The sequence below is a fragment of the Mytilus californianus genome, unplaced genomic scaffold (assembly GCF_021869535.1).
Source record: "Mytilus californianus isolate M0D057914Y unplaced genomic scaffold, xbMytCali1.0.p SCAF_2, whole genome shotgun sequence".
NCBI classification, from domain to species: Eukaryota; Metazoa; Mollusca; class Bivalvia; order Mytilida; family Mytilidae; genus Mytilus; species Mytilus californianus.
The window spans coordinates 74814727-74828049 of NW_026262668.1; the positions used below are offsets into that span (position 1 = coordinate 74814727).

The 13323-nt window shown below is 34.2% G+C and overlaps 1 protein-coding gene across 1 annotated transcript in view; it reads left to right on the forward strand.

The window, feature by feature from the left end:
- Positions 1-10151, forward strand: part of LOC127730294 (uncharacterized) — a 44658-nt gene extending 34507 nt beyond the window's left edge. Inside the window, exons 3-4 of the mRNA XM_052238618.1 lie at positions 3899-4114; positions 5930-10151. Coding sequence (XP_052094578.1) covers positions 3899-4114; positions 5930-7866 — 2153 coding nt within the window. The 3' untranslated portion in view covers positions 7867-10151. The remainder of the gene's footprint in view (positions 1-3898; positions 4115-5929) is intronic.
- Positions 10152-13323: the final 3172 nt, after the last annotated feature.

Consider the following 13323-nt stretch of genomic DNA (forward strand, 5'->3'; position numbering starts at 1 on the left):
CCAAATTTCACAGCAGCAACTAAAATGTGTTACAGGGTTATAAGCACCTCTATGAATCTAGTGTATATAAACTTTTTATTCCTGTGGTCATAATGCTATTAATATGCCCCCACCGTATTGAGTTTTATCCTTGTTCTTCTGTAAGTATGTACGTCCCTTACTTGTACGTACGTCCGTTAATCACAAAATTGGTTTCTGTTCTCTTACTTGAGTTTTCCTGAACCAAATTGTATGAAACTTATACGCAATGCTTAATACCACAAAACACAAGTCAAGTTTGAAGGTTTGGTGGCGTCACTTTTACCATCCTAGAGTTATATGCTCCTTTACAAATAGAAAAGTTGCTGGAATTTTTAGTTTCTGTTCTCTAACTTTAGTTTGTCTTAATTAAATGTTATGAAACTTACACACAATGCTCATTACCACAAAACACTGATCAAATTTGAATTTTGGTGGCGTCAGTTATACCGTTCTAGAGTTATGTCCCTTTACAAATGTAAAAATTGCTGAATTTTTTCGTTTCCGTTATCTAACTTTCGTTCGCTAAACCAAATGTTATGAAACTTATACACAATACTTTTAACCATAAAACCAAGATCAAGTTTGAATTTAGGTGGAGTCACTTTTAGATCACCTGGCTTTTCTCATCATTTGGCGTCCGTCGTCTGTTAACTTTTACAAAAATCTTCTCCTCTGAAACTACTAAGCCAAATTTAACCAAATTTGGCCACAATCATCACTAGGATATTTAGTTTTACAAATTTGTCCGATGACCCGGTCCGCCAACCAAGATGGCCGAAATGGCTAAAAATATAACATAGCAGTAAAATGCAGTTTTTATACGCCCGTTTACGGGACGTATTATGGTATACCTCTGTCCGTCTGTCCGTCCGTCTGTCCGTCCGTCGTCAACATGTCGGACATTAACTCAAAAACGCTTTAACCAATTTGCATAAAACTTTGGTGAATTGTTTATATCTATTGACGTGAGCTCCCTTTCGTTTTTTATAAATTTTAGATTTTACGTTTCCAAATTATGGGGTTTTATTCATTAAAAAAAGGGGGGATTTTCCCGTTTTCGGACAATAACTCAAAAATGCTTTCAGCAATTCTCATGAAACTTTTATGAATTGTTGATATCTATTGATGTAAGCTCCCTTTAGAATTTTATAAATTTTAAATTTTACATTTCCGAGTTATGGGGTTTTATTCATTAATAAAAAAGGGGGGATTTTCCAGTTTTCAGACAATAACTCAAAAATGCTTTCAGCAATTCTTATGAAACTTTGGTGAATTGTTTATATCTATTGATGTAAGCTCCCTTTAGAATTTTATAAATTTTATTTGTTTATAGTCTGACAACAGATTTACTAAGTATTGCGCAACAGCATAGTGTATTGCACAACAGCAAGAAATCTTTAATTGAATATAAATTCAATTCATATAACCAATTTCAAGTTCTTTGACTACATTTATTCAGAAACCTATAATATGTCAAATATTTAATTACAATCCAAATTCAGACCTGTATCAAGCTTGAATATTGTGTCCATTTTTGCCTCAACTGTTCAGGGTTGGACCTCTGCGGGCGTATCCAGCTGCGCTCAGCGAAGCAGTTTTTTGGCTTATATCTCTGAAACCAAAGCATTTATAGCAAATCTGACAAGGGGGTTAAATTGTTTATCAGGTCAATTTCTATCTGCCCTGAAATTTTCAGACGATACGGACAACCCGTTGGTGGGTTGCTACCCCTGAATTGGTTATTTTAAGGAAATTTTGCAGTTTTTGGTATCTTGAATATTATTATAGATAGAGATAAACTGTAAATAGCAATAATGTTCAGCAAAGTAAGATCTACAAATAAGTCAGCAAGAACAAAATTGTCAGTTGACCCCTTAAGGAGTTATTGTCCTTTATAGTCAATTTTTTTACAATTTTTCGTAAAATTTGTAATCTTTTACAAAATCTTCTCCTCTGAAACTGCTGAGACAAATTGATCAAAACTTGGCCACAATGATCATTAGGGTATATAATTTCAAAAACGTGTCCGATGACCCCGCCCACAAACCAAGATGGCCGACATGGCTAAAAATAGTACATAGGGATAAAATGCAGTTTTGGCTTATATCTCTGAAACCAAAGCATTTAGAGCAATCTGAAATGGCGTAAATATGTTAATCAGGTTAAGATCTATCTGCACTGAAATTTTCAGAGGAATCAGACAACCCGTTGTTGGGTTGCTGCCCCTGAATTGGTAATTTTAAGGACATTTTGCCGTTTTTGGTTATTATCTTGAATATTATTCTAGATAGAGATAAACTGTTAACAGCAATAATGTACAGCAAAGTAAGATCTACAAAAAGGTCTGCATGACCAAAATGGTCAATTGACCCCTTAAGGAGTTATTGCCCTTTATAGTCAATTTTAACAATTTTCATAAATTTTGTCAATTTTTGTAAATTTTTACAAAATATTTTCCTTTCATTATAGATAGAGATAATTGTAAGCAGCAAGAATGTTTAGTGAAGTAAGATCTACAAACACATCACCACCACCAAAACACAAATTTTTCATGAATCCATGTGTGTCCTTTGTTTAATATGCACATAGACCAAGGTGAGCGACACAGGCTTTTTAGATCATCTAGTTACTGCTCTAGGGTTGTGCCCCGTTACAAATGGAAAAATTGCTGATTTTTTCGATTCCGTTCTTTAACTTAAGTTTGCCTCAACTTAATGTGAAGAATGTATACACAATGCTTATTACCCCAAAACTCAGATCAAGTACAAATTTTGGTAGCGTCACATTTACAGTTCTTGAGTTGTGACCCTTAATAACGGTAATGCTAGCGGGGGCATCATTTGTGTCATGGACACATTCTCTATTTATTGATCACAGCCTTCAATATAAATTCACTTTCATAACAGTTGTATTGATTTAAGTTAACTGTTTTATTTTTTAAAAAAATGTGGTATTTTTTGCAAATGAACCACAATCAAAAAGAGTTTAAAGGAGGAAGATATATTAACAACTATAGGCCACCATACGGTCGTCAACAACTAGAAAAACTTGTACCATATAGTAAGCTATAAAGGGTCCTGATATGAAACATGTGGAATTATTCAAACAAGAAAACTTACGGGTTAATCAGTAACAAAACATTTTACTAAAAACAAATATGAAGGACCTAAACCAATAGAAAAATATTAAATTCACAGGCCCTTGACATGGCATGGGCACATAAAGAAGTTAACAGAGTTTTCTGTATATTTGATTATTTTAGATCTACAGTTTAAGGTTGCAATAGAAAATATCAAAATTTTCTATGACAAACATATGAAAAAAAGTGATTTTTGATAATTGCTGACGAGACAAAGGTTAAGTTAAAACATTAAAGATCATTAAAGCTGTGATTAAATACATATTTGAAATAATACACGTCTATAACCTATTTGAAATAATACATATCTATAACCTATTTGAAATAATACACATCTACAGTTGCAAACTTTCCAGAGGTGCTATCCAGCACTTTGATTACACCACATTAGCAGATTCCCGTCTTGAACGTGCATAACATAAGTCTGACCTTATTAACCAAAAAGAACTTAAGATGAACGAAAATGGCGAGGACTAATGTGCTCCTTCAGTCAGAGGTAAACAAGCATACATGGATTATTGAGCATTTATTAGTAACCATATTTCTTTTTTCCCCAGAAAAACAATAGTATTGATATTCTAATAGTTAGAATATAACTACTTTATTTCTACGTTTCTTAAAACAAGTAAATGATAATTCCAGTACTGTGCATGGAAACCAGATGAGAGGTAGAGGCACTTTTAGGCCTGGTAAACAAAAATATAATATACCAACCGTTCATAAATCAAACTATTGTAGGTGCATTATTAAAAGAGCCAGATGATGATGTACCAGTTTCAAAAATTGAATTGCATACAACAACAGCTGCTGACACGGACAGAATCTCAATACAACTTGCTGAAAAGACAACAAAATCTGTTGGTCTGATTATGGGGTACCTTACCTATGGTACCGGATTCCGAGTTGGAGAGAAATATGTAATGACCTCGCTACATTTTGTGAAAGACATATGCAGTAAGTTCATTTATTGTGTACACTATAAGACATACTGATACGCAATAGTGTAGTTTTAATAACACAGTTATTGATATAATCAAGACCAAATGGGGAAGTTAATAAAAAAAGACGTGGTATGATTGCAAATGAGACGATTCTCGACCAGAGATCAAATGCCATATAAAGTTTTACATATGAATCTATGATGGACAGTGGCGGATCCAGAAATTTTCATAAGTGGGGGCCCACTGACTGCCTAAGAGGGGGCCCGCTCCAGTATTGTTTCAGTGATTCCCTTAATAATCAACCTAATTTTCCTCACAAAATGGGGGGCCCGGGTCCCCTGGGCCCTCCTAAATCTACCTCTGATGGAAACACGGTCTTCGAATCCTTACAGCCCATACATTAACAATTTAACTTACTGGGGCCGGTTGTTCAACTTGTCGTTTTTAAAAAGTGTCGTTAAATACCCTAACGTGTCGTTACTTAACGCATGGTTAAAATGGTGTTGTTCAACTTGGTTCAACTTGGTTTAACCGCCATCAACCACCATCGTTAATTTTAACACCTCGTTAAATATTTAACCAAGGTTTAGGAATTATTTTTGTTACCCATAATGCATTCAAAAAAAGAATTCTCTAACACATGCGTGCATTAGGCCTACAGGCCAAAAAGTTTATCTTGAAGAATTGAAACAGTAAACAGATAGTCCCACTATAATGAGGCTCTTTTATTGTAACGATACATGAAGGTACAAACAAATACAAGGTAGCTGACAGATCACATTGATCAAATTGAGTGATATATTTATCTTGTTGAATAATTTTGTAAAGTCGGTACAATTTAGCTTTAATATATGTCATTTATGGAAACATTGGAACCAATGTTTTCTTCAGCACCACAATATCCGTAATTGTCACATCGTGTACATAACCTAAAATATCGTTCAAAATACTTCCCATGTCTACATATTTATACGCACAAAAAAATGAACCGTGTGGAAAAATTAGGTATTTTTTTAGAGCATTTTGATACACAGGTTTGTATGACGATGCATTTGCTTGCTTGTTTGGTCATTGTTATAAAGTACACATATAACTATTGATATATCATATATGTCATGATCAAGAAACAATAGACTCTTTTCATATTACCGACTTTTGACTCCGGATTATATAATTTTTCGACCGGTTACCTTATCTATGGGGGTTGGACATCATGGTACTCTGTCAAGTAAGAGCAACCAAAAGAAGTAAAATCAAAAATATAATCTGCAATTTGGGGGTAAAGTTTACTGTTTTCCGATTATTTTTTTCGTGTATAGAAAACATAAAACAATTTCCCCCTAAAATTGTACCGATTGAAAGCTTGATTTTACTTCTTTACTTGCTCTTGCTTGACGAAGTACTCGGATGTCCAACCATAGATTAGATAACCTGTCGAAAAATTATATAATCAGGAATCAAAAGTCGGTAATATGAAATTATTCTATTAAAGACCGATGGAGTTTTAGATTGAAACTTCTCCTCGTTCATACCAATCTTATGGACCAAATATCAAACTTTTGACTTATGTAATCTAGTGTAACAAAAACTAAATAGATTGAGTTTAAATAAACAGATGCATAGATACATAGATAAAATGTTATAGGTAAATAAGTAGAAAGACGAATTTAGTGACATAATGATATTTGTCACACATAGAGCAGTTTTCAAAATCAGTTGATATCAAACTACAAAAAAATTGTGAACTACCATGCATATAGTATGATTGAACTTATCGTTTATTACAAATACATAATTAGTAGGTACAAAACTTTTCCATATTTTCTAGGTTTTGGTGGAATATTCAAAGAATCAAATCTTGAAAGCCAAGATGTTTATATATGCTTTGACTATGCAGATAAATTCAAGGAAGATAGTCTTATTTTCCATTTTCGTGGACAAATGCAATACGCAAATGAAGAACTTGATGTTGCAATATTGGAACTTACAGAGAGGGATAATAAATCCTTACCTCCTAAGATACCGTGTAGCGTAGACTCTAATTATGATTCTTTATTTAGTGTACTTGGACAATCGTATAGCATCCCAAACCAGGTCACCGATTTTAACATAAAAATATTGCAGAAAGACATGAATGTTATCAACAAGGCTCGAGCTTGGAGCTTAGATATGTTTTATGAAAATGGATATATTGGTTTAGATGACCCTAATGTTGAATTATGCTACTGTAAGTATCAGTTCGGTATGGATGGTTCTCCCGGTATTGTTCCTATCTTACAGGAAAAACGGTTGTCACCCGAGAATAGTAAAAGGCAAATTAATTTACAAATAGCTCAAAATGAATGTTTACAACAGATTCGTCGTGATCATGAATCTCAAAGGCACCAAGTTTCACCTTCATTCAATGAAACGCCATATGACAAATATGAATACCCTTCTGATTCAGTCTTAAATGTCAATACACAAAATAACGAATCAGACTCTGACAATGAAATAACATACGTAAAAATGGTCGCCCATCGAAATAATGCGGCAGTTTATAAATCCAATTTGGATAGGCTTTCCATAAATATCAATCATACTGAAAAGTGCAAATCTGATGATGATCAGAGAGGTTGTAGCATCAATAAAAACATAACTTACCAAAACATGCCCCTGAGTGATGAATCTAATAGATACACATCAAAAGACATTTCAACCGATTTAAATCAGTTAAAAGAAGTTTCGGTTGATACATCACCGAATTTGAATGGTTTCAATCTATTTTTAACAGAGCAAGAAAATGTTACGGATAATTGTAAAAATAAGGACCAGGTCAGTGAAGTTAATTCACTCCTACCCCCCGGAGAAGAACCCAATGTGAATAAAGAATATTTGTTAGTATTATCAGTTGATGATGCACACGCTGACCATGGATTGAATGACGTAAATGAAAGCCCTGTAAATGAGCAGTCAGTTCATAGAAATATACGACAAGGTAACAATGATAACCATTACAAATCAGCTGATACTGAAAGCATTACAACGAATAATGACAACGCAGCAACTGAAAGTGCATGTAAAAACTTGAACCTTCCCGACTGTTTACGGAAGGATTTTAATGATGATGATGATGATGATGATGATGATGATGATGATGATAACATGCGTAAAAATGTTGCAAGATGTAGTGGCAATGAAATATATCTGTGTTCTGAAAAAGATTCATCGGAGATAATGGTTAGGGACGAGAAAACTGTTGAAATGGACAGAAAACTGCAAAATGATATGCTTCAGGAATCGTCTATTCAACAAATAGTAGTTGAAGACGACAACACATTCAAACTGAATGGGACTAACCATCAAGAAAGCCATGTTGATAATGAATATGAATCATCAGAGTTATCATTGGATGGTAATCAAATTATGTTGATTGAAACTAAACACGCTGAAGAATCAGAAGAAATACGCTTCAAATGTCATCGAACATCTCTTGATGAAGAAACATCGGATTCAGAAAAATCTGTTTCAAACACAGCTGTATATGAACCAGTTGTTGTGTTCATGGTATTGAGAGGGTATCCTACTTTTTATTACAAGGATAAAAGGTCAGTTGAAATGGAGGAACTAGTCACAAGTGATAAACTAGTAAACGCTGGTGTTACCATGAAATCTGTTTATGATCATATGAAACAATACCATATTTACAGAGAACTCTGTGCCGATATATTTGTGTCGAAAAAATTGCGAATTGGGCTTGAAAATACACGTGTTGTTTACAACTAAATATATAGCATTACTGCTTTTTTGTATACAGTTATATGAATCCTCCAGTGATGAATAACTAGTGAAAAGAGTAAGCTGTTTTAGAATTTGCCGGAAACCTACTTCCTTTGTTCCGATACTTTGAATTTCGATTGGGGGTATGCTTAGCACATCAAGGCATACATTCTTATTATTTCGGTTTTCAAGATTATAGCCAGGTACGCTACGTATAGGCCAGGTGAACTTAAAAGTATAATTCTGATTTCTATGTGTATGGCAAGCGTTTATGGAAAAGCCAGGAGACAAAAAATACGAAATGCGAGAAACTAACAATGCAACACTATTATCATTACGTTTACCATCTTATACAGAGTAATATAAAAATAAGGAGGTGTGAAACCAATTTCTATTTATACTAAAGGATAAAGATGTGAGCAATTGCATGTCACTGTACGACCTTCAACGATGAGCAAATCCCTTCTTGTAGTAAACTGGTAAAGTATCCTGGGTTACAAAATGGGAAACAATATAGAAGAGAAATCAGACGCTCTGGTTTCGACTTCACCAATAAACGAAACAAAAATATGGTAGACAGCAACATACGACTTCCATTTGATAACAGGATTGTCTTAGGAATTCGCACTTAAAGAACGTGGCGGGGTAAAAAATATTTGTAAGCGCTCTACCCCCTCTAACCTTGGAAAGTGGTGTAACAATACAACATATGAACAAACTGTAACAATCAGTTGGAAAGGGCTTGACTCGTCAGGTTCGTAGTTAGCACAAAAACAAATAACAAAAGACGAAAGGCTTAACATAACGATCTATGAGTACTCGCATCTACTGAAAGCTAGAACAAAGCCTGATCTATAATAAACCATGTTCTCCAAGAATAAAATATAATAAATTAGTATGAATTAAGTGTAAATACGTCATAATCGGTTTAAGAAAAGCATGCCATTGTGCAATGCAATGCCAAATTGTGAGAATTGACAGGGTGTTGGACTTCAAGTGATAATAACTTTTTTAAGACCAATAAGTTTATATGAATCGTAACCAATATTTACGAGCTCAACAAACACCGTTAAGAAGTTAAAAAATAAAACAACAAGCGGAAAATAACAAAGGGACATTCAAAACTCATAAGTTGAAGGGGAACTGACAACGACATGTCAAAACAACTAAAGACGACGAAAAGACAAACAAGATAGATAAAGTAAAATTGAGCAACACGAACTTCACCAAAAACGGAGGTTGTCTTAGATGCTCCTTTAGCAGTACCCGTCATATTGCTCATGGTAAGTACACATTCGATGTCACAATCGAGGAAAAGGGGACGGGATTTTGGTAGCGACAATGGACATATCCGTGGTCATCTGTGACACAGATATTTCATAACGACGAACCATATTGTGATGGAGTCCGTAAACTTTTCAAAGGGGTGACTTTATATCACTTGGAAACCTTTGTTCCATAGCCTCCTTGAAAGACGCAACTTTCGTTGAAGGAAATCATGATAGGAAACGTACGCTCTGGAATCTCGTATCAAAAGGGAGATGTCTACTCCATATGCAGGCGATGCTGGAATGTTGCTACATAGAAATGGATGGTTACAATTGGGTAGCTGAAATCACCCCTGTTGTCGTAAAGTTTTGTTCTCAAACAAACGTCATTGTAAATTTTAGATATGAGGCACACTTAACTGTATATATGGTATCCTTTATTTCAAATTCGATGGAATAGATGCGTTCAAAATAGCCATCAAACTTTGAATTATTCATTGAAAGGACATCACCCCTTTTGTAATATATATTCATTTTAAATTTCTAGATGTAAGTCAAGATATGTAGCAGACTTGAGCCAGTATCATGAAAACCTATAATCTTAAGTTTCAATAACGAACGCTTTACGAGAACGTTACGATGGTGCTATAATTAAGAGCGTATCGCCAACCCCCTTGTGGGTTACTTTTAACAATATTATGGCTATCTTTGTATACACTTACGACTATGAGTTAAGATATAGCACTCTTATCGACTTTTCCGAAGTAACCGCCTTTGATTTTTAAGAGAATATTAAAATCCGCGGCAAAATCGATAGTAAAAGTTTTCTGTGCGTTTAATAGAACGTTTGAAAAACATACATTCAGAATTGATACCAACATATGAATCAATGTTTAGAAAAGTAATCAAATATATTTCTGAGATTTAAATATTTATTGCAACATAAGCCAATGGAGTGAATTATGTCTCCCGAGTGTAGCTTTATAATTTGATAATACATAAAAATATAACAGTAAATCCCAATATGTTGAACATTATAATATACAAAAGAAAGTTTTCAACAAAAACCGCTCTAACGAATCCCATAGTGAGAGGAGAAACCACATTGATTTTCGAATTCAAGGGCATTGACGATAATTATCATGCCGGTACAACTATTGCCATGCAAGGATTGTTCAGATGTTTAAATATAAAAAAGAAGATAAGTTCAATTTCAAATCATCATGAAATTGTCAGTATATAAGCATCGAAGCCTGTAATTCAGTGGTAGTCGTTTGTTGTTGTAGTTTATATTTGTTTTTCATTTATTGCATTTGTATATAAATCAGGCCGTTGGTTGTATCGTTTGAATTGTTACACTGGTCATTTTGGGGCAAGTTATAGCTTGCTTTGCAGTTTGAGCCAAGGCTCTGCATTAAAGGCTGTACTGTAACCTTTTTATATATAGTTGCTTATTTGGTCTTGGACGGAGAGTTGTTTCATTGGTAATCATACCGCATGGTATTTGTGGTTGGTAGATTTGTTCAAAATGTTGTAAATTTGTAGTTTGGTTGACAACTAAATAATAATATAAATGGGGACCTTTTTACATCAGCGACCAAAGACTTGAAAATTGGCCTTTGCTGCTTCTCTGCTAAGCACATAACATTAAGGAGTTAGAGCAAAAGCTTGTGGCCCCACAGTAAGAATAATGTGTCCGGGTAGGGTGATATTTCTTCCTGCTAACTGTTAACTTGTGAGCTAGTCCGGCTCAGCGTGTCTGTCTAGCAGGGTCTCATTTTTAATTATCATATTCTTGTCCTGAATATACATCTGACCATTCCACTGGACTTTAAAAACCATTCATCCATCTTTTACATCAGAGACCTAACTTTGAATGTTGAGTCGTTTATGTTTAAACTATAATAAACACTTTTATCTTTCGCAAAATTATCTGTGGATATCATATTGACACCTATTGCACTAAATATTTAATTTTGTAAATAAACAACTAGTTTACATGTCTACAAACACATTTTCGATGAGATAGTTTCTCTGAATACGCCCATCTGCACTGTCAACGTATAATTCCTCATCCATTTTGAGTTCATTGTCACAGTCTTCAGTGTCCAAATGAGAATCTTCTAATGGAATTCTTCTTTCTACACAACGGTCATGGAGAACAACAGTTGAAAGTATGATATTGATATTTTAGTCTGTTGTAAAAGTCATTTTTATGCCCCCGTCGTAGCGGTGGGGCATTAAGTTTTTTCCTTGTCCGTCTGTACGTACGTCCCAAAATTGGTTTCCGTTCTTTTACTTGAGTTTGCCTCAAACAAATGTTATGAAACTTATACACAATGCTTATTACCACAACACAGATCAAGTTTGAATTGTGGTGGCGTCACTTTAACCGTTCTAGAGTTATGTCCCTTTATAAATGGAAAAATTGCAAAAGGAGTAGGCTCGGTAAGACCCCTTTTCGGCCCCAAAATATAGCAGTTTTAAAAAATTATTAAAATGTAAACTTTTAGCTATTTATTTGAAAGTAGAATACTTCTGTTACATAAAGATGGGCTGTTTTTGACAATAGAATGCACATGTATCGGGTACAAGCATCATTAAGTCATACTTAATTACTGAAACTTCACAATTTTAGCATTTGAGTTAATTTTTAGACGGTTTCCGTCTGAAATGGAAGTGGCCGCATTTGTGTTCATTCTTAATATGTAGATGTGAGCTGTATTTAGTGATAATACATAACATATATAAAGGTTGAGACTGAACACGGATGCCTGCCACTTTCATTTTTGACAAAAACCATCTGAAAAGTGACATTATGGCATATTTGATAAATTTTTCATATTTAAGCTTGAATTTGGGTGTCTTTAATTACTAAATCAGTTCAAATCTTGCACATACACTAATTGAATCGACTAAAGTAGACACGCAAGTGTTTAAAAAGTGTTTAAAATCTTTCATCAGATGAAACTGAATTTTGAGGCCAAAATCGGCCCCTACCGGACCTACTCCTTTTTAGTTTCAGTTCTCTAACTTAAGTTTTCCTCAACCAAATGTTATGAAACTTATACACAATGCTAATTACCACAAAACACAGATCAAGTTTGAATTTTGGTGGCGTCACTTTAACTGTTCCAGAGTTATGCCCCTTTATAAATGGAAAAATTGCAATTTTTTTATTTTCTTCTTAAAATCAAGTAATTTTTTTACGACCGAAAAAAATTTTTGCGGTCGTATATTGGTATGACGTTGGCGTCGTCGTCTTCGTCGTCCGAAGACACATTGGTTTTCGCACAATAACTTTAGTTAAAGTGAATGGATCTCTATGAAATTTTACCATAAGATTCAATACCACAAAAGGAAGGTTGGGATTGATTTTTGGGGTTATGGTACCAACAGTTAAGGAATAAGGTGCCAAAAATAAGCATTTTTCTAGTTTCCAGACAATAACTTATAGAACGGTGTATGGATCTCTCTGAAATTATACCACAAGTTTCCATACCACAAAGGGATGGTTAGGATTTGCTTGGGGGGGGGGGGGGTTATGGCTCAAACCGTTTAGGAATTAGGGGGAAAACAAGGGTGTCCTGGTTAATGGACAAATACTTCAGTACAAAACATAATTTAAAGCAGTGTAAGGGAGGCAATTCAAATACATCATTTGAATTACCTCCCTTACACTGCTTTTAAATTATGTATAAAGTAATGGTTAATGGACAATTAAGACAATTTAAAAGCAGTGTAAGGGAGATAATCCAAATACAACGCTTTGATTACCTCCCTTACACTGCTTTCAAATTATGTTTAAAGAAATGCATATTTATAAAGGAAGACCAGTAAAAATATCTGCAAATGTTGCATCTTTTTTTTTTTAATTTGAATTTAGATTATGACCATATCTTGAGGGAAAGAATTTTTTTGGGGGAAAAGGGTGGGGTTAATAGGCAACAGCATAGTGTATTGCACAAAAGCAAAAAAAAAAGGGGGGTAATTTTTTTATTTTTTTTGTGTGAGGGGAGGGGGGTCTATTCGCAACAGCAAAGTGTATTGCACATAGGCAAAATATAAATTCAAATCATATAACCAATTCTAAGTTCTTTGACTACAGTTACATTTTTTCTGTGTCAGAAACCATTTATGTGTCAAATATTTAATTACAATCCAAATTCAGATCTGTATCAAGCGCGAATATTGC